Source organism: Watersipora subatra, chromosome 6 (genome assembly GCF_963576615.1).
Source record: "Watersipora subatra chromosome 6, tzWatSuba1.1, whole genome shotgun sequence".
Taxonomy (NCBI): Eukaryota; Metazoa; Bryozoa; class Gymnolaemata; order Cheilostomatida; family Watersiporidae; genus Watersipora; species Watersipora subatra.
Window position 1 is genome coordinate 52,236,315 of NC_088713.1, and position 23,263 is coordinate 52,259,577.

The window sequence follows — 23,263 nt, forward strand, 5'->3', positions numbered from 1 at the left end:
CACTATCGATGCACCAATTTCTGAAGAAGATCAAGTAGTCACGCTCTTAGGCAGCCTTCCAAACAGCTATGCTCATCTTGCAACAGCATTAGAAGCAAGAGTAGACAACTTGAGTCTTGAGTTTGCCCAGCAGTCATTGATAAATGAAGAGTTGAAATGTAGTGAGCGAAACTCCGATGAATCTAGTTTTGCCGGTGCATCTGATTCTGCATTGGTGTCAAGAAAGCAGCCTAGAGCCAGAAAACCTATTATTTGCTACAACTGTAATAAACCTGGGCACAAGTCACCAGAATGCTCAGAGGACAGGCGCCGACCGAACGCGCAGTTAGTAAGTGAATGTAGAAAAACTGTATGTGAAAGTGACAACGACTGTGTAGGCAATGAATTTACATTTATCACTCATCATGGCAACACATTTTCATTGCACAGTAGCTCACTCTTGCTAATTGACTCTGGAGCATCGTGTCATATGTCACCTAACAGGGAAAGTTTTAATAGCTACAAGAAGCTAGAACATATAAAAATGGTCAGCCTAGGTGATGGTCGAACAGTTGAAGCTGTGGGAGTTGGTGCTGTGAAAGTGATGCTAAAACTCAATCGTAGAGTTCAATGTGCGGCTGTATTTTACAATGTACTTCATGTCCCTCAGCTAGCTAGTAATTTATTTTCAGTTCGAGCTGCCACTAAGAAAGGCTACATTGTTCAGTTCGGTCATACTCGATGATGGATTAAAGATGCTACCGGTCGAGTTAGGGCCATGGGATCACTAGCTAATAAGCTGTTTAGTCTAGACTGTGTGCAAACTGAAACTCAATACGCAAACACTGCTAGCGCAGAGATTTGGCATCAACGTCTAGTACATGTGAATGACTCTGATATGAAAAAACTGAACAAAGGAAATATAGTCTGTGCAACAAGCTTACCTGCTATGAAAATTTCTTTCTGTGAAGGCTGTGCTGAAGAGAAAATGACTCGTGAACCCTTCAAACCTGTGGGAGATATCAAGGCTACCCGTAAGCTAGAACTAGTACATTCCGACGTTTGTACAATGGAAACAGAATCAATTGGAGGTAGCAAATATTTCGTTACTTTTATAGACAATTTTTCTAGATGCTGTGCTGTGTATTTTCTTAGAAACAAATCTGAGGTACCTGAGAAGTTAAAAGAGTTTGAAGCATATGCAGCCAACCAATCTGGAGAAACCCTTCAAACACTGAGATCAGATAGAGGTGGTGAATACTTGTCTCAAGAATTTACTGACTACTTGAAATCTAAAGGTATTCATCATGAACTCACATCAGCCTACTCACCAGCACAAAATGGTGTTGCTGACCAAATGAATAGAACTCTGTGTGAAGCAGCACATTCAATGTTGTGCCATGCTAAATTGCCAAAGCAATACTGGGCTGAGGCCATTTCTACTGCTGCCTACGTTAGAAATCAGCTTCCCACTTCTTCACACAAGAATGATCTCACACCGTATGAGAAGTGGTATGAACGCAAACCCAACATAGACAATCTAAGGGTGTTTGGATGTATTGCTTATGCTCATGTTCCAGATCAACTACAACAGAAACTTGACAAGTGCCAGAAGCTAAGGTTTATAGGATACAGCAAACAGTCAAAGGCATACCGCCTGCTTGATATATCGACTGGTAAAGTCACTACTAGACGAGACGTGGTATTTGATGAAACGAACTTTACAAACACCGTTAAACCATCATGTGACCAATATACAAAGCAGAAATCTATTGTTGTTAAACATTCAGTAAATGAACAGACAACTCCAAACTTCTCTGGGCAATGCATTGGTGAAGGGCAACAGCGACGCTTATCTCCTCGCAAACGTAGACCTCCGGTTTGCTATGTAATTGATGAGTATGTAAGCCAGGCTCAACATGTCAAAACTATGTGGGAGTGTTGAATATGTACTAGTTGTTGACATTGACCAGTCATTATCTTGTATTTGTATATAGCTGTTGTCAGACTCTTTGTTCATATCGGCTTACTCATCTGTTATGTAATTCTTATGTAATAATCCTTTACTCTATTGTCTCACTTATGTAGTAAGTCAGTTGCTGTCTAGCTTTCAAATATACAAGAATAACATTGCTTCATGTTGTTTATTTAGCAAAATAAAAAAATCGTCTCATTTCTTTTTTAACTTTGCTCACACAAACGTAAGGAAAAATGTGACGAGTGCTCGCTAGAATTTCAACCAGCCACTAAGAGCAAGGGTTCGGCCATGAATTTTCGAGCAGAACCAAAATTGTTTGTTTCGGCCAGAAATGTCTTCGGCCGATCAGTTTACAACTGACAGCGACGTCCTTTAGTTTGTTTTGGTTCTCGTGTGACCACTCCTTTACACTCCCATATCTCAACCAGTAGAAGCCTTCTACCACCTAAAAATAGGGCTACTGAATTTGGCACAAGTCCAAACATTGTCTGCCAGCTTTCTATAAATAGGCTAGAATGACTAAATTACCTACAATGTAAATGTTGACTTGTAACAAAGTTCCCATTACAGTTATTTGGTAATAAAAGATTCACTATGTTTTACTCTGCTGGTTTGTAGGTGCTAAATATGTGGAAATGTAATTAAAAGCTTTCTAATATACGGCGGTGTTGTAATGGCTGCGATTAACTGTTCGTTTTTTGAGCTTTTACGAGCTTGTAATCACATTTCAACATGCTTTGCACCTTCAACACAACAGAGTATGACATGGTGAATCTTTTGATACCAAATAACTTAAATGGGAATTTTGTTGCAAGTCAACCTTCAACTTGCATTCAGTAAATGCGTAAGACATATGGGTGAGGTGAGCCAGTGCAGAAGCACTATGCTGTGCTGACAAGCGGATATGTTTCCAAAGGCGGTTGTAGTTGAGTGACGGTTGTGTGACAAGATCTATAACAAGATCTCTGCACATGCGCAAGTGTGGCTAGTTCTTTGAGTTTAGCGAAACTGGCTACAAACAAAATAAATGCTATCATATTTGCAATGTTACTAAAATGCGAACAGCCATTTTCTAATATAGAATATTTTCATCAGCAATATCTTGGGCACAATTTTGAAAATTTTACTAGCAGAAACACGTTTAAGTCAATGTTTTCGATTTTTCCAATTATTATTCTTAAAAGGGAAATAAAGCAGTGATATTGCTTTGCGAATCATGAGTGAAAATAAACTTTACTTGTTGTTAAGTCATGCAAAATGATAGCCTGAGATCATGAATTTATAGTGACAAACTATTGATAGTATCTGTTAATTCTGTAATCTGTGGTCAATGTTTTTGTATAGGGTACTAAGGTGAGCCGTTATATATCTCTTTAGGGTGGGCTAGGATATGCCAGCACATCTAATACCTTCCAATGTGTGATGATGTATTCTGATCACCTTGTAATTATTATGCTTGCAATTCTTATATGCTATTTTTTTAGTAAATTCGTTGTGTAACTATAATAATAGAGTGAAAATTAAAGACAACTGCATTTATTTCATATAGAAATTGTACCGAGTCTAGCCTGCCGATAGCAGCTCTCTTTGGTCTCCAGGGCGTTTCCAATGTAAATAGCAAGCTTGGTTGTGGATGTCATTGTCATGTAAACTTGTGCTATATTACCTAACTTAGATGAAAACTGAATGGTACATTAGGAATACGGAGAAGAGCTTATAGAAGGTTTGTTAGGAATTTTAATCAGTTTCCTGTAGAAGTTTTGAAGAGAAGACTTGAAATTAACTTATTTTAACCAAATTATTTTACCAGAGTTGGTAATTGTTTAGCAGTAAAATAGAAGGCATTTGATAATAGTGGCAGTTGTCTGCTCTTGGCTTTCTATACTGTACTTTGTGCAAGCGCAAAGACAACTCCTAACATGGAAATACCAATAATAGTTTGTGATAAAATTTACTAAATTTTTGTGCCAGTTCATATTTAAGTACCAGTCTTGTTACTTAAATTAACCAGTTCAGAAATTATGAAGTTTAGCATCATCATATTACATGTTTTAGCTGGTTTTAAAGATCCAAACAATTGCAAACCATAAAAAAATTGCTACTTTCTGAAAAAACTTACTAAAATTTTGTGCCAGTTCATATTTAAGTACCAGTCTTGTTACTTGAATTAACCAGTTCAGATATTATAAAGTTAAGCATCGCCTCATGACACATTTTAGCTGGTTTTTTAAAGCAAGATCTACATCTGCCCGTCTGCCTGAAGCCGCAGAAAGATAGTGAGAAGAAGGTTGCACCACACAATATTTTAACTTTTAACATTCAGTTTACGCACAATCATCTAGATTAAGCATTCACCTCTCAGAATCATGAAATACTTCCAACATACTTATTCTTTTGGGTTCATCAGCACACCTGATGAACTTTCATGGAACACTGGAATGCCAGGGTATTAGCTTTAACTATAATAAGAGTTGTGTCCATATTTTGAAGTCATGTTTTGAGGTTGCGCAGCGGATTGCTTTGTTCAGTCCCCTGCATGAAACCAGCAATATTTGGCATATCCACATGTCATACTCCTTCCTGCCCCAATCATTCTCGTACCATAGTTTTATAATTACTAGTACTTTTTGAGTCTGGTGTGCCTTGAGTGATCATCAGGTGTAATAACTAAATGTATAATTATCCTGGAATGCTAGTTATCGACGATTGGTTCAGTTGTTTGTGTCAATCCTTTATGATAGATGTTGCTCATTTGTATCCAGCACAGTTATATGTTTTCCTAACTTCAGGCAAGGCTTCAACCTCTAGTTATTAGCTTGAGCTAGAAGTTGGAGCAGAGGCTACTGCATCTGCAAAAGATGGTTTGGTGCAGAATATAATGAGAGCGAGATTTTTCAGGAAGTGTTTTAAATCGGATACAAAAACACTTCGAATAACCTGTATTCGAGGCGATTTCGTATCCTCACTTTGTGCAAAAACTGAGAGGGGATGCCTATTGTTCAACTGACAAGGATTCCGTCAAGTTTAGTAAATAGCTTAGGCAAATCCCTTTGATAGAGAAGTTAGCTTCTCTTGCAGTAGTTTTTTCTCATCTCAACAATGGTTGTCATAAAATGTTTTGTATTTATTGATATAGTGTATGAATTTGCTTATACAAATGAACTAATTCTTTGCAGGTAAAATTGATGACTGCAGAAATAACTTCACGATTGCCGCAATGAGCTTATCTATGTGTATTTAGAACAGCGGGCAAAGGATATCCCTTTCCAATATGAACAAATTTGTTTTTAAAATGCAACTGAACAACGCATAATGAGGTGTCATGTCTTATATATTTTACTAACTTCTGCTGATCACTGACTCTTCATCAGACAAGGAAATGTGAATAAGTTTTGCTTATAAAGTGTATTTATGCACTAACTGGTATTTCTTTGCAGTAATTAATTCGTACTAAAGCAATTGTTGTTAATTAGGTCTAGCTTTTCGCTCAAGGCTAGTATTAGAGATAAAATATTTTGATAGTTGACTAAGAAACTGTTTTTAAATTTTTTTGAACGGTTTTGCACATTATAAGTAATAGTTTTTTTTCAAGATTTTACCAGTATTGTTATTTATCTAGATGTGCTGCCTGTGTGACATTTGCTGCCTGTGTAACCTAATTACTTTATATATATAAACTAACATATTGTTTTTTTTACTTTTCATTTCACAGCCTAAAAACTGTGTGAGATTAAAATACAGCAAATTCATCAAATTATGAAATATCCGCAATTTGTGAAATACTCAAAATTGGTTTGACAATGTAAAGAGAAAACTGTATAAAAAGTTAGAGAAAACTATTCAGCGAGAATCTAATAAATAATAACTGCTGAGGAAATTTTCAAGTTCCAATCAGTCTTCTCAATGATACAGTGGACACCCTAATGGTTGATCTGATTAATGGTACAGTATATACCCCTATGGTCTGTCACATCAATTCTACAGTAACCACCCCTTTGGTAGGTCTCACTAATGGTGCAATAGACACTCCTAAGGTTGGTCTCACCAATGATACAGTAGACACCCCATTGGTGAACGCCATCAATATTTTTCCAATATTTGAAATAGTTTTTGAAGTTTGTAGTATTCTGAGAACTCAAAAAATTCAAAATTAAAAGTTACAAAAATTCATCGCAATTTAAAGCTCACTAAAGAAATTCATGCCAAGATAGCCTCACTAGTTCCAAGGCTGTCTATTTCCAGCCAACCTTATGATGAATTTCAGCAGCTATCTTATGGAGGCTATGTTGTACTTACTAGTTTTTGCACTATGAATGACTTCCCAATTGTATGCTAACTTACCATGATAGGCAGCAATGAAGACCTACAGGGTAAGTGATACATTCAGAGTTTTAGTCACAGCCCATGTATTTATTAGCTAATATTCCTTAGTTAAAATAATTATAATTTTGACTTGTCAGTCTTATCAAAATAATTAGCCTGAACAAAGTTAACAAATTGGAGTTGTTTACTCTATAAGTCTTTCTGCTGTGTGTAGTTTTTAATTGAATTCACTTTTTGCTAAGTATCAGGTCATGAGTACACAACCAGTTTGCAGTCTTATGAGAGTATTTCATTGTGAAAGAATGTATTTACTGCTTTTGTATTTGACGTCTAGTTTGAATATTTGCAAAAAATGAGAAAGTTAAAATGAAAGTAAAGGAACCATTTGCTCATTTAACTAGACCTGGTGATGACTACTGCAACATTGAATTATGCTTAGAACAATTCAATTATAGCATTAGTTGCTTAATTGCATAATTCAATTCTCCATCATTAAATTATACTAGTACTTTGTTATCATTCATGGTTGTTTTTAGCCAAAGAACTAGGTGACGAGCAACGCATTTATCGAGGATTTACGTTATAAAATTGGGTTAAAAATAGTTTTGTTATCGCTTTGAAAACAATACCAAAAGCCATTTACAGGTCGCACTATGCATGGCTTGATTGTCTCGGGGTATGAATCTCACTTAGGGTGCAAGGGGTCTCGGGTTCCATTCCTGGTCAAGCTCAGTAACTTTTTTAAGAATGATCCTAAAGTGTGTTTTTAAAATGTTTACCTCAAAATTGAGCTTAATACATGCTCCGACTGAACTCGTACGTCGATTTTTTTGCATCTCAAAACAATATTTCCTATATGAAATAATGAAACAAGAAATAATTTGTTTCAATATTTCGAAAACAACACCTAAAAATAGGAGTTTATGATGTAATGTGTTTTAATTGTTCTAATTGACTGCAGTTAATGCTCACAAAGTAACAAATATCTATTGGATATTATCTGCAATAAAGTGTAACATAATTATGTACAATACTGCATAGAGTTCTTACCTTCGAGACAAACAGACTGGATAACATGGGTATAAAAGAGGGTTCACAACAACACATTTGGAACGCTACACTTTTTGGATGCCATGTAACATAACACAAGGTTAAAATTAACCTAAATGAATTTTACTTACTAACCACGTACCTAGAATAAGTGTAAATTTCAAGGGAGTGCTTTAAAATTAACACTTAAACTAAGTGTTAATTCTATTTTGTCTTCATTTAAATTTATATTATTTTTTTTCTTTGCACTTTTTGCCATCGCTTTCAGTCAGTCTTTAAAAAACTTTTTCTAACTGGTGCAACCACTATAAATAGTTTGATGGTTCTATGAATAGTTATACGAATTTTACTTTGAGTGTAAACTGTGTGTTGGTTCAAATACTGGTGATGCCAAAAAACATTCTCAGAATGAACTGAAAACTCGCAAACAACGCAGTACAGTTTTTCTTTCAGTCTTCAGTTATCTGAATTTTAAGTTTGATAGTATTAGAAATTGAGTTTTTAACAAGGACCACTGACAAGTGTCAACTTTCATGCTGACTTTTTGTATTGGTCCTTTTGATAAAAAATGTGCCAAAATTGATGCTTAAAAATATGCCTGAATTGAATATTTTTTAAATTTTGAGAAAGTTTAAAAAAAGCAAAAGAATTATGAGCTCACTTAAAAACATGTTCAAGACTACTATAGCATTGATTTATGCTTTGCAAACAACAACCACTTGGTTATCATTCATAGTTTATCTCTGATCAAACGGCTAAGCAAATCACATGTATGGTTTTACTGCAGCTGATGCTAGCAGATAAATCTATCATATTTGTATATATTAGGGTTGTTTGATGTTTGCCTTGGCTAATTCACTATAACTGGCTAGCGAATCGTTAAGAAATAGGTTTAAATTTGGTATGGCTGAAATCATAAAATAACTCAAACTTTATTAAAAATAATTGCCAAAAATGAGCATTTGAAGATTATATAGGTGATTTTAAATGTTTAGAAATACCTAAATGTAGATTTATTTATCCAAATGTAAATGCCAAAAGGTTAAGCTTGTTTTCAACAAACCCAAGTTGCCTGCATAACCCTCACTGCATGGCTGATGCCAGTACTAGTATTTTTAGTGCATCTTCTTTTAACTCAAGTTCTATTCAGCCTTGATACTCCTAACATGTGATAATGACAACTATTTTATATCATTATTAAAAATATTTAGTGTGCAAAGGGATATGACTATTTACATGTTCAATTATTAGTATAATTAGAGCTGTGTTCGTCTGTCTGTATTTCCATTAGTTTGTCTGAAGCCATAGCTGGATACTGAAAAATAAGATTCCATAGTAAAGGTTTTGAGCTCATGACTCGTATAACCTGAAATAATTTTTGGAATTATATAACAGATTGTAAGCAGGTTTTCGTTTGTTCTACTTACTGACTTCTGTGCTCATTTTCTCTAATTTCTCAGTTGCATATTTGGCGAAAAAGTGTTAGGTTTACAGCAGACTACCCAGGAGTTATGGTAGTTGAACGTTTTAGAAGTTGGCTCACCCTTCAAGTGCTGTAAAAGCTGTTAACCATTTGTCTGGAAAAACGACAAAAATCTCGTTGGTTGGTTCCATGGGGGAACGACTTTTATGTTGCTTTCGGTAGTTGTTTATAGAGCTGTTGCTTAGTAGCAATTACCAAAAAATATATAAACACTAGTAAGACTTAAATATTGTCAACAATTGACATTAGTCAATGAATTAGAATATAAAACAATTATCTGAAAGGCGTTGCTTTGTGCTAAAACCTCAAGAATTCGCGACTCCTTTTTGAAAAGATTTTAGTTGGAAAACCAGTTAATATTTGGCTCAACGCTCAAAACGAGAAAAGGAAGATTTATTTGATCCCCAAATCGTCGGTGATAATTTGTTTGATCAAGATGATAATAATTCAAATGATAGTAGTGATGTAAACTCTGAAGACTCTGAATATACAGAGAAAATTTATGGTATCTCCGATGATGAAGATGCTACTAGCTTTCACTACGCTGTGGCGTTGGACTCTCCCAAAAGGAAGGCTTTCAAGCATTTCATACATTATACACTATATATCATTCAGACAATTATACATAGTCAAAGCTTTTTTAGTAGTACAAATGCAAATAAAAGTTTGTGTACAAAGTTTAAATTATTGTTAATAAAAATAAATTTCAGTTTGGGCTAGGCAAGGTTATAGTATACCAAATTTATAGAATTTTCAAAAGTAAATTACACAGTTCACAGCAAAGCTAGAAAAAGACCAAATAATGCACGGTCAAGCCAGACTCAGGGTCGGCAATGAGGGCCAAGATCGGGTAAGGCCGGGTCAGCGCTGGCGATTTTTTGTTCATTTAAGGTTAAGAGATACATGTAGTTCTATTACAGCCTAATTTTGTGACATCAACCTAAGATAAAAGAACCCATTAACACACCAACTATTATATTTTTTGGCTTGTTTTTTTAGATGCATTATATAATTTGTTGTTAGACATTGGCGGATCAATACTATTCAATAGGTGATAGATTATTAGCATAGACTTTAGCTGGAGTGTTTTTATTCCAGATTTTATTTTTAACTCTGCTATTATAATCAACAAGAAGAAATTAATTGAAAAACACTTAACAATTATAGAAATAGATAGCCCTGCATAGTGGAAAGTCAAAATCAATCATTTCCCTAAAACTTCTGGTATTCCCTAAAACTAGCTGTTATTGCAGGTATTCAATTTAACATTTTAATTAACCACATTTCAGTGAATTATTTTTTGCTCGTTGCTTTTTGAAAGGATGTGGTAAGTTAGAACATATACTAACATGTTTCTTCTGTTACAATATTTTGTTTTTAGTGTTCTTGTTTGTTTTTCAAAGAGTATAAAAACCAATTAACAGGTATTTATTGGTTCTATATATAAATAAATTGCACCAACATGCAAGTAAACTGACTACGAGCTGAGTCCTCAAATGCATGATGCTTGTCAGTCGATGTAGGACTGTATTATATGTGACAGAAAACTATGCAAAGAGATGTAATTTTTCACTTGCATACAATAAATAACTCTATTTGTACGTAAATCCATACAATCTATTTATATATCAACATATTGTGCAGTCAAATGTTGAGCAATAAAATCACGTAGACTGCATAAGGCTTTTATTATGCTTTGTTGTGCTTATAATGCCGGTAGGTTTGGCTACCATGAAAAGGCCAGCCAGCATGGAGAGACCAGCCAGCATGGAGGGACCAGCCAGCATGGAGAGGCAAGCCACATTGAAAGGCCAGCCTTATTGGCTCATGTTGGGCAGGTCTATTGTAGAGCTGGGATGAGCAAAATACACAAATACAAGCTTTTTTATGCATAATTGACTGAAATACATATGAAACTTTGCTTTTAAGAAAATGCAGTAATGCCTTCAAATAACAATAATGATGTCGTTTCAAATGAAAGGTGAAATTATAGCCGTTTGCTGCATCACCACTCTTAAGTTCTTAAAATGATAAAGTGTTGTGATTTTTACTTTATTTGTGTCAATCTTTTGAGATTTTTCCAATCTGCTTGTTTGTGAAATCCTTTTCTAGTATTAAATCTTTTGACAAAGGTTGCTACACATTAAAAGACAAAATTTATTTGATGAACCACCTTTCCACAAAAAGAAGAACAAATGCTTTAGTATTCATTTTTGTGCCAAACAAAATCAAGGAATCATCCAAAAACTATAGAAATTGCAAGAAAGCAGCTTCGAAGTACACAAGAAACCTGAGGAAAAAAAGGATACCGGATAAAACAATATTAATATCATCTTATTTAACTGCATGCTTTGCGGTAGCATCAGTTACCAATCCTCATGTACACAGTTTTAAATGAATACGGAGATTTCCAAGCAAACCAAGCCACTCCATATTTCGAAGGTTGAGCATCCTCGGCCTTATGCCAGACTCCATTTAAATTAGCCCTCATGCAGTTGCCATACCACCAGCCACCTAAAATATGCATGTGATCTAAGAAAAGGCTAAAGCTGGTGAAATGTTTTAGTTACAAATGGTAAATCTTGCTAAGCGCATTCACCATACCCCACTGTTGAACTCTTTAGTGGTAATCAAAAGGCAACAATCAGCAAGAACCTAAAAGAAGAAACTAATACCAGATACCAAGTTCTACTTGTCAGCCGACTATTTTCAGACCAGTATTCCCTGGTTGCAGGTTGGGGCGACACTTGTTAGGTGACTAGTTATGAACTGGGAGTTGGAAGGGGGCCGTGTAAGTACCCCCAACAGGTTTCTTTTACATATGGCCTATCATGTACTTTTGAAAATTTTTATCTGAAAATAAAAACATTTTTTTGCTATTTGAAGTTTGTTTTAGGTGATGTGACTGCAAGGACGTTTTTAAATTAATAAAGTCTAAAATTGACTGCAGTTAAAACGCTCAGAAAAAAGACATCATTTTCTTTTGAGCGTGTCAACAAAGATCAATTTTGCCGATTTTATTTTAAGTTCATCTAATGGTTTTCTTGATTTCAATTGGCAATTGCCAATTTCCAAGCGGATGTTTGGTGAAACTAGACCTTTGGCAAACCTTTATAAAAGTCGTTAATAAGAATATTTAGCCGATAATGATAAAAATGACCCCAAGAAAATACTAAAATGTGATGTTTATCTCTATGAATTGGAATAAAGTGATATTCTTCAGCGATAAAAACCGCTCCCATAGCCTTTGGGCAAATAAAGGTTTGAGTTAATGATGTTGAGGTCGAGTTTTCTAAAGCAGTATATTATTGCGTGGGAGCAGACCAAACAAACTTGTTCAAGTCAACCAAGAGTTCGAGATAAAAATTCCTAAAATGTTGGGGCGGCTCAGTCGGGCTAGGGAATCTGGGCTAGGGAATACGGGCTAGGGAATATGTGCCTGACCATTTTAGCTTAAAACCAGAATAAAGATTTGGCCTAGTTGGCTTTGATAATTTCGAATATAACGCTTTTTTACCCCCTAAAAAACTGAGCTGATAGCCAAATGAATTATATAAAGTATTAATAACCATTTGCCAAGCTACGATATTTCCTGTTAATAACTAACCAATAAGTTTCAAGTCTACTCTAGCAAATAACCATTAATTTAAGTACCAAATACTTGACCATGAAATTATTTTTGGATTGCATACATAATTGTATTCTCATAAAAATCCAGGTACAAGTAAAGTCTACCCACGTCGTAAAGAAAAACATAATAAAATCTATGTATTCGGTGGTCAATTTAGGAACTTTTAAAATACCTGTATTTTCTGCCAATTAGTTTTATCGAATACGTAGTTAAATGTAACTAATTTATCCATTTAGTACACATGTTAAAAAATAGAGTATAGTAAATCTGCAAAAGACATTCCATTCAATCACAATGTGTGTTTATGAAAAAAATATGAGTTGTTATGTAGAGGAAATGTAATCCGCTAAAGTCTCACACTAATCTACTTAAGGAACAAATGTTTCATACTTTCTCAAATGAATTTATTATTGCCATAGTTTGACGTGAATTATGTTGTCAAAGTTAAAGATATTGAAATCTCCAAAAGTCTTCTTAGTTGCAGTTTATTAGGAATAAATTCATGGCACTTTTTCGTCAAACAGCTAGCTGTATGATTTTGTTATGATCACCTTGGTAAGTAAGAGCACAGCTTCCTGGGCTACCATCATTGTCATAGTCAAAGGTAGAGAATCCAAGTTCATGATGATAAGAGAGAGAGAGTCTTCGGCGTCTCCACTGTAGCCACTTACCTATAAACAAGACATGTAGGCTTATTTAACAAAACATACCCAATGAGCATTCTGATGGCATAAAGTGAAAATTCTACCTACTCTTGACTATAAGACAAAAGGATGTTAACAAATACATACATGTAGCTTTGTCATTAGAAATCTTTGCGAAAATGATAATTGCATTAATGTACATTTAAATAGTATTGGTTTACAATAAGTAATGAATGTAAATAATAAAAATACCCATTTACAGTCTGCTAGAAATTATATCAACATTACATATATGTAGTGTTGCATCATTAATGTGGAATATACAAATAGAATAGCCATCCAAAAGAAGGATGTGTCTATAAGCATGTGGAGTTGTAAGCGTTGTTAACTTAACCTACTGGTACATGCATATTTTCTCTGCATAGCTGTATCTATAAAAGAACTGTTGCAAAGTCTGCATTTCAGTTGAAAAGTCCGTTAGAAAGGATTTATAGAAAGACAATCTCAAAATGAAATCTATATGTGCTTGTGTTGAACCGCAGTATGAACACTTAAGATCAAGAGTCCCTACAAGTGGAAAGATTCAGTTGAAATTTAGACGGCCTATTTATCTGCGGTGCTCAACCATCTTACTATAAAACAAGTTAACCATTTCATTGTCGTATACGCATTTATGCGAAGTCTATGGTTGACTGTAAAATGCGTTTTTATGTGGACTTCCCAGCAATTGCGTAGTAACTTACTTTTATTATTCGTTGACAAAATAACCAACTTTTTATAGTACTTTTACCATATTAACAATGTGGTCCGAAGACTTCTCTCTACCATGAGCATGTAGCAACAATTTTAAATATTTATTTGCAAATTTTCTACTGAAAAACGCACACTTTTTACTTTCCAGCGTTTGAACTGTTTAGTGTTATTATTGCTTCTGCAAGCATCTCCTGTGTAAAAGCCAAAATGGCTTTTACACAGAAGGTGCATGCAGAAGCCATAATATAGCCACTGTTGATGACATTATAGCCTTTTCAGATTCAGAATTATTTACATATTTTGATCATGAATGTGGTGATGAAGGAAAAGTTTTGTAAGAGTAACGAGCTTTGTACAGGATCGTTGCAGGTCCGTGGCAGTTGTACCTTCACATAGCTTTATCAATAAACATGATATGGATAAATTGAATTTTTTATTGCTAGTTTTTTGTTAAAGTGATGGCAATATAAATTATATAACAAAATTTATCTTTAAAGAATTAGAAATTAAAAAAATTGTATACATATCACTCAGCCAATTTGGCATTTTTTATTAAAATGGCTGACATTTAAGGGGACGCTCAATTTGTACATTGATCGTATTGAAATGTTAACAATGATATCGGATCTAGACCAAATATGTACAGTCACAATAAAGACTTATATATATATGAGACCCCAATGGAAAAACTAATGATGTCACACTTTTGCAGCTTTGAGATAATTATCTTTCAAGTTTTGAGACTGGATCACGCAATTAAAATACAGTATATGACAAATCAACTGTTTATGTTACAATGGATGCAGTTTATGAAAAGTAAGTTTATTGACAAATAAATAGTTTGTTACTTATAAAAGAACATTTTCAACTCTGGATATTGGTTTTTGGTATTCAGTGTTCAAAAATGAACATTCATGTTGGCAACAAATATTACCTATATGTATTTCTTTGTTTGAATGCATTACAGAGGTTTTGCTCAATAAAATATTAAATTTTTCCCACTTCAAACTATATTAAACTATAATATAAGTACATCATAGACCTATTAACTATAATACTAGACTGAGCAATCCAATGCATCACGGCCCAGCATTGTGTCCTACTTAATTAGCCACATTCATCGCGATGTAACATCACTACTTTGTTCACTAGCAGCTGGTCAGGAAAGCGAGTCATTATTGTTTACATGGAAAGAATGACAGAAACAGCTTTTTTGCTACATAATTATAATTTGACATAAAAACTAAAGTACAATATATATTGGTTTAAAATTTTAGATGCGAAGCTTATAGACTATGCATTTCCTACCTTGCAAACCTTTGAGCATAAAGTTAAATATTTCATGTGTAAAGTGCGAGTAAAAATGTATATTGATCTATTCAAAGAACATTGCAAAATTATCAATGTTGCCCTATGCTATTGGCTAACATGTCAGATAGGTAGGTGTAAAAACAGATTTCAAATGCATATACACTGGTAAATGGTACACTAATTGCAGTCTGCCATGAATATAAATGTTGGGTCTTAGGTGTTATGCAAAAAGCATCAGAAAATAGGTTTATGTTCACTCTGTTGCTTTGTTCACTTTGCCTAGTCCAGGCCATAGTTTAAGTAGGAAGCCATGGAGAGTGGAGCAACTACCAGCACTGAAAATGATTCGAAGGTAAATTTTGCTCCAATTGTTTTAAAGTGTGGTTGTGAGAGGTACCTAGATATGAAGAGCAAGAAATCTTGCAGATTTTTCCGAGATATGCGTACAAATAATAGTTTTTTTAAAAATGTTTTCTTAAAGTTCATTGCAAGCGCTAATATTTGAAAAGTTGCTTCGCACAAAGAGTGCCAACTGCAAAGTAGACAAAGTGTTGCCCAGTTCATGAAGTATTTCATCACAGAGGCAGATGGACATAGACTAGTAAATAAGTATGGTGATGACTGTGCTATATTTAGAAGTGTAGCTAAACCCAACAAAAGGATTTTTACTTTATGATGGTCTCATAAGAATGCAATCATTTACTGATTATTTTGCAGGACAAGAAGAGTAAAATTTTTTGTTGTGCATTTGGTTGTTCTAATACTCCAGAAAAAGACAGTTGACTCAGTTTCCACACTTTTCCATCGGAAGAAAAACACCTAGACGTATATGCAACAAGTGGATAGACACCGTGAAATGTAAGGACTGGATGCCTTCCAAATACTATGCGCTCGGTAGTGATCTCTTGCAGACCTCCTGGCATGATGATGGCACCATACTAAAGCCTACTGTTGTACCAAAGGTTTTGGATTATCTGTCAAAATATTTACAACCGACTCAACCAAAACATAGACGACTGTTATGCCGACCAACACTGTCTAAATAATCTCCACCAGACCGAGATGAGCCCGTCCTGGAACCTATACACTTTGCTGTGAACAGCCAACAGCCGCTAAGCAATCTGAAGAGATCATTTTCTTTCTCTACATAAGTGTACCGCGTACCTTGGAATAGGGAATTAAGTTTTTCAAACATTTTGCGAGGCCAAGTATTTACTTCTGTACTAGCTTGGACAGGAGCATATAGAAACACTGTCCTCAAAGATTCGTACCAAGGGAGGTTTCAACAATAATCCAGATGTCCGTAGCTTCAAATCTGCGCTGAAAGCTCGACTAGTGAAAACAGACATCACACTTAGCATGAGTGCTAACTCTCTTGATTGTGATAGCTCAAATGGCTCCTGCTCCCTACTTCTCTCATCTAAATGAAGAAAAAATCATGTAGAAAGTGACGATGACTTCCATGATTATTTGGAATCACGCGAACGGCTAGAAATCGATCTGTCAAATGCTGTCTCGGACTTGGTTGAGTACATCGGTAGGTAAACACAACCAATTCCTCTAAATTCCTTACAAAACAAGGGTTCTGGCACACATTGCAGCCTTGATTCATGTGTTAAATTGCATGACTGCCCATATTGTGGTACGTGATTTAGGTATGTACATGTATTCTGGTATTAACTACTTTCACCTATTGTTAGTGTCTAGAACAGATATACAAGTATATACCAGATATAGCAGACATACCAGCTTTATAGCCTCATGTCCAGGTATACACACCAGGGATGATGCGACACTAATCAGTGTAACAGATAGAGGTGGTCTGTTTACACCTCATCCTGTCATCTCAAAAATATATGTAGGCTCAGAACAAATCATACGGCAGTGTGTCGACTTACAAGGAATCATTGCAGAGAGACGCAAGCTGGTAGTCACTAAGACTCTTTTATTGTTTTTACAAAACAATTTGCATCAGGAATTTCCATGCTCAAGTCACAGCACAGCAGCGTTGGTTAAAACTATCACATCCAGATATGTCATAATTAGAACTCACCATGAGGCTACAAAGGTAGCAGCTAACAAAAGTAATCTTAGATCTTAGCCTTTCACAGTATGTCTAGAAAAGTGTACGATGTGTCGCTTGTTTTCTACGATATTTCTGATGCTGTTTGCATAACACCTAAGACCCAACATTTATGTTCAAGGCAGACTCCAATCAGTGTACCATTTACCAGTGTGTATGCAATTGAAATCAATATGTTATATATGTTATATAAATATCAATGTTAGCCCATAGCATAGGGCAACATTAATAACTTTGCAATATTTTTTAAATAGATCAATATACATTTCTACTCGCACTTTACATACGAAAAATTCAATATTACGTTTACAAATTTGCAAAGTAAAAAATGCATAGTGTATAAACTTTGCATCTCAAATTTTAAACAAATATCCTTTGTACTTTTGTAGTTATGTCAAATTACATGTAGCAACAAAGCTGTCTCCACCATTCATTCAATGTAAACAATGATGACTCACTTGCCTGACCAGCTGCAAGCGAACAAAGCATTGACGTTACGTCGCGAAAAATGTGGCTGTTTATGTACAACACAGTCTAGTATAGTAAATAGGTCTATGAAGTACAGTACCATAACCAGTAATTAAAAAATAGAGAAAGCATAATATTATTATGCTTTATTAGTTATCTTGAGGTGTTGACTGATGTTCTAAAAAAACAATCAAGGAGATTGACCCACTAGATGCTGAGATATAGCCAGCCAAACACAGGTCTATCTAATAGAGAATCAGAGGAAAACCCTTCGAAAATCCCGAAAACTGTGACGTATAAAATTGACTTAATGTTCATGTGCCGGAGTTGCGCACCCTTACCGCCGTTACGTATAATGATTGTTTTGGCTACGAGATGTGAAACGATTCTCGCGACAGAAAATAATTTACATACTAGCTCTGGGTTCTCAGAAAAATCAACCAAACATTGTGCGGTAAAGGAATTTGGCCACAACCCCTCGCTATGATTTATCAAAGCAGAAGAGCAGATTTTGACTATTGTGCTTCAAATTTTAACTCGATCTCCACGGATATGCTCCGAAGATCATCTGTTCAACGAGCGGCGCGTGTATAGTCTACATGCGACATCCGCGCGTTGCAGTTTGTTTAGAATAAGAAATGAGAATGGGACTTTTTGTTCCTTCGTCATTTGTCTACTCTGTATCTACTGCAGTATTCTTCTACTGTGTATCTACTGCAGCATTGAGTTGATTTTCATGATTATCGTCACTATTAACAGACTGAAAGTTCACTACAGCCATAATCTTAAAAAGACTAACTTGACCGTGCTGCTCTTGCTATAAGAAAAGAAAACGATAACTTTTCCTTTGATTTTTCTATTGATCTATTATCTTATCTATGATTATTTTTATGATCTATATAATATTCATAATGCATATTATACTAAATAATAATATAGCTGTGTACAGAATAAATGATGTAACTAATATAATTTGTAGAAAATTCCAAATGATAACCAAGATTGATGATTGATTTAATTGATTCCATTTATTAGCTATAGTTAAAAAAATCTGAACAATGCTAAAGATGAGTCTGACTAGGGAAGCTAAGTAGGAGAACAACAAAACTGAGCTGAACTAGCAAGATAGCGAAATGTTGCGAAATAATAGATGCGTGTAATTATTTTATGCTAAAACTAATCTACACGTCAGAGGGACTGGTTCGGAACTCTAGGAGTGATGATTGTAAGGCCCAATTTGATTGTTCTATACTCACAGGGATTAAACCAATTAAAACGCCGTGATTGTTATAGGAGAGCGCATTAGTTGGCTTAATTGACCAATGGCACACAAGTCGATTTCATACGTCGTATATTGATGATTACCAATGTCACTTATGTTTTTTGGTAGACCTGTGTTTGGCTGGCAATATCTCAGCTTCTGGTTGGTCAATCTCCTTGATTCTTTTTTTAGAACATCGGTCAACACCTCAAGATGAATGATAAAGCATAATAATATTATGTTTTCTCTATTCTTTAAGAGCAGTTTAATGTTTAACTACAATGTCAAAATTGCATCATTATTTGCTGTCTCAATATCACTGGTTGTGAGATTGTCAAAAAGTTGTTGATTCTCTAATTTGCACAATCGTTAAAGAACTTGCAAATCTTGGTGTTTTGCTTTCCTGATTGGCAATGCACTGGTGGTAATGCAAGTTGGATGAGTTCAATGAGCAAGCTTAAATGGTTGACCAATAGCACTCTCGATGTAACTGCCATTCCATGGTTCTCTATAAAACGCCATGAGCTTGCTTTACATATTCGCAGCTTTCATTTGACGTATAGGCCTAGTTTTCATTGGGCAAATTGTTTGGTTGCATCTGTTTAAGATATTCTGTGTTATTAAAGAACTTTGAGCAGTAAAGATGAATTATATTAAAGGGTTTAGGATGTTTGCTAGAATTTTTAAACAACTTTACTCAACTACTACAACATTTAATCAGACGGTAATTAAACAGTCGCACATTAGCTTACTTTTATCTAGTTTAAAAAAGCCAATGAATATAGTGAATGAGTCTGTAGCTTTTGTTCTGTCAAGTGTATCGATTACAAAACAAATCTAGCTTCCTTACTTCGGGTCCGGTGACTTATTACATGAACTTCTTCTCTCTACTTTACACACTGTTATTAGCAAAAATAAATAAGCGTCTTGTGGATTCTTTGTAATGTAAAATTGATTAAAATCAGTCAACAATTTCTGCCTGTCAGTTGGACAGACAATTTAAAGGCGTTTTTACCGTTTGCATAAGCAATTTTCTCTTGTGTTGCTATAGAAACCTTTTGCTGTTTAGCCTTCTTTCGTGCATTACCATCTTTTCTTTGTTTTGCAGGCTTTTCATACTTGCTTTCAGAGTGCAGCAAGAGCTATCCATCAAAACTTTGAATATGACGATACTGGTACCTGCCGATACTAATTCAAATGTAAAAATGAGACATCGGATTGTCTTTGTTTGATAAAACACAGAGAGAATGTAGAGGCTCTAATTCCTACTCGAGATAATACAGTTGTCCGCATGAAAAGCCTTGACCATGATTTATGACGGAACCTTACAAAAAAATCGGAAATAGAAACTCACTAAAACACAAAAGAGCATCGCATTTCATATAGTTATTAAGGTTTAAATTAATACATAATTTAGCATGAGTAATTGCAAAGCAGGGAGATTACATTATACAGTACATATAAGAGCTATGAATCGTAAATGCCTTTGTAGACTCGTGGTTAGGCAATAGGATTACTAACCTTCAGTTGCTTTCTTAATTGATTATTTGTACATGATTATGTCATAGTTATATGATATTCATTAATAACAGAACTTACACAATATATCAGAATATGTGAATACAGTCGGATCTAAAAAAAACTCACCAAAAGTTGGTAGTTGCTCTCTTTGTTGTCTATCTGGAATAAAGAATAGTTGGCTGTTCTTGACTGACCTTCATGGTCTTCAAGAAATATACTCAATTTCTGGTTTTTCTTTGTCAAGTGGTGAATATTTTCCAGGCCTATAAACATATATAAATTTTATTCAAAAATACATACAGATAACTTAACATAAAAATACAAATGAAAGCAATGAATGTAAATTGCCACTGAATATATGTCCTGATTACCTATCCAGTACTCTCCTTGTATATTGCCAAAGCCATGAGCATATTCATCCCATCCTTTGTTGAAATCAATGGTACCATCTAATCTTCTCTGTATTAAAGTCCAACCAGATTGATCATCAAACTGGCAGACAGCTAACACAGGTGCAGACTCAGGGTCAGTATACAGGGTATACACAGCTCCACTGTTTCTTTCTCCGTTATCAAAAGCATCTTGGCAGTCTGAAGTACAAACAGGTAACACATTTATGCAAATGAGGGTAACCTGTAGTCCCAATTCAAGTTATATACTCAATTCATATTTCTTCTTAATAGACCATATAACATGTATGGCTTAGTGGGCTGGTACAATACAGAAGCTTTAAAACAATATACATGTAAACAATGTGATCTAACCAGAGTAGACAATGTTCATTTGTTTGTAGTAAACCATTTGTTAAGAACTCTTTATCTGCTTTTATTTCATTTTGCATACTAACCTTGATAGACTCTTGGCGATGGAGCTGTGTTACATGTAGAAGTCTTTTCTGTACCACAGAAACCTTGCATCTATAAAATTTGTATGTGTTAGCAGATATGCAATTCAAGAATACATTTCAAGCAAAAAGACCAAAATTCAAACACATTTGATTTATTGTTTATTTACTATTAGCAGCACTGCGTTGTATTACTCAGTGCCTAATTTTTTGAAGTAAAAAATATTTCCAGTAATTGAATGAGCATATATAACCTCAAAAGACAATAAATAATGAGTGAAGATGGCTTTGAACTGTAAACCTATCTTTGTTTTGTGGACCTATTTTTATTTGCATGTCAAGTAGACAGCTGCCTCACACCCTTTTAGTTAGTGTGTTTATTTAAACCTAGTGTTTTATACGACATATTACAGCACATGCTCTACTACATTAGAAGTAAGATTTATTTGCATTAGTTTATAGTAAATCTGCTTCAGAGATTTTGTATGAACAGAGGTTTACAACAACGTGTGAAGCAACTTGAACTAGTCATTTGGGATTATGTAGTAATTACAGATCAGGATTAATGTATGTACCTAAAGTACAAAATCTAGAATACATATGTACGTATGTACTCTATGTATGTATGTACTCTATGTACTTATGTATGTACGTAGGTATGTATGTTTGTATGAAGCTTCCCAGCATGCAATTTCTGTTTATCGACCTCCGGTTTATGACCAAAACTAACATATAAGGTTGTTTTTAAATCAATGCTTAGAATAAGCTGAGGTTTTGACAAAAACATCTAAAAGCTTCTAAAATTTGTTTACGATTAGTCCTCACATCTTGAGCGTCAAGTTGTTAACAATTAGAAATAATATTTATTGTTCAGGGATTCTGTTAAATATCAATAGGTATTAAATTTCAATTAAAAAAGTTTCACCCTATACTCAAACACAGGGTATATAGAAACTGGTGTCAGTACATGTCCATATGTACCTCTGTTGTGGTTTTTCCCGCATCAGATTTTCTCTTTTTGATGTATGTCAGCCCAGTTTTTGTTCCAGTAGGAAGCGCATGCAGGATTGAAGAAAATAACTTACATTCTCCAGATGCACTGATTCTCACAGCTGACAGGCAAGTAGGGCTTGCAGTACACAGGTTCACACAAAATGAGAGAGAAAAACTTGCTATATAAAATAAAGGGAGCCATTTAATTTATGCCTCAGTATATTCTACTTTGTTAATATTTGTGTTTTATTTGTGATTAATCCAAGTATTCTACTAGAAAAAGCTACTTGGGGCTAGTCTAAACTTTTATACAATGACTCTGTAGATAATATGCATTTAAAACTGATTGCTGAATTTCAATATTAGTCAAAAATAACGACGATCAGAGAGGCAACAACCCTTAAAAGATTTGAATGAATTGAAACATAGCTAATGAAGTGGTGATAATGGCAGCGTGCAGGTGTGACACGACAAATAAACATTTAGATTTCTATTGTTATATTTGCATAGGCGTTAGAACACAAGAAAGTTACTAATGTTTTAAGATCGTGAAAGTTACCTGCTGTCTCAAAACTAGTGTGGTTGGTGATCAGATCTTGAGAAACATCTCTGATGATATCATAGAGCTCATCCATTGCCACTGGAGTACTGAATATTGTGATGAGCAGTAGAATAAAGTTAGGATAAGTTAAATGAAGCTTCATGCTGGCTCGCTGGAAACAGCCCAAATGAACTGTAGATACTCTGCACTTAAGTTGCTGTTCCGTCAAAACTAGAAATCAATGTTTATGTGTCAGCGACTCACTTCATCTCTTGTAATTAAAACTGTCTTCTTACCACATTTACTTTGATGTTACCACAGTGGTAATTTGACCGAAAATAAAAAATAGATTTCCAATATTTTTAATTTCAAGATTTCAAGCCGCAATCAGTAGTGTATC

At 34.7% G+C, this 23,263-nt stretch overlaps 1 protein-coding gene across 1 annotated transcript in view; it reads right to left on the reverse strand.

Annotated features, from left to right (window-relative positions):
* Nucleotides 1–22,957, reverse strand: part of LOC137398352 (fibrinogen-like protein 1) — a 56,090-nt gene extending 33,133 nt beyond the window's left edge. Inside the window, exons 1-2 of the mRNA XM_068084458.1 lie at nt 22,882–22,957; nt 20,857–21,075 (exon numbers count right to left, since the gene is read on the reverse strand). Of these exons, the coding sequence (XP_067940559.1) occupies nt 20,857–21,075; nt 22,882–22,957 (295 nt within the window). The remainder of the gene's footprint in view (nt 1–20,856; nt 21,076–22,881) is intronic.
* Between the last annotated feature and the right edge of the window lie 306 nt (nt 22,958–23,263).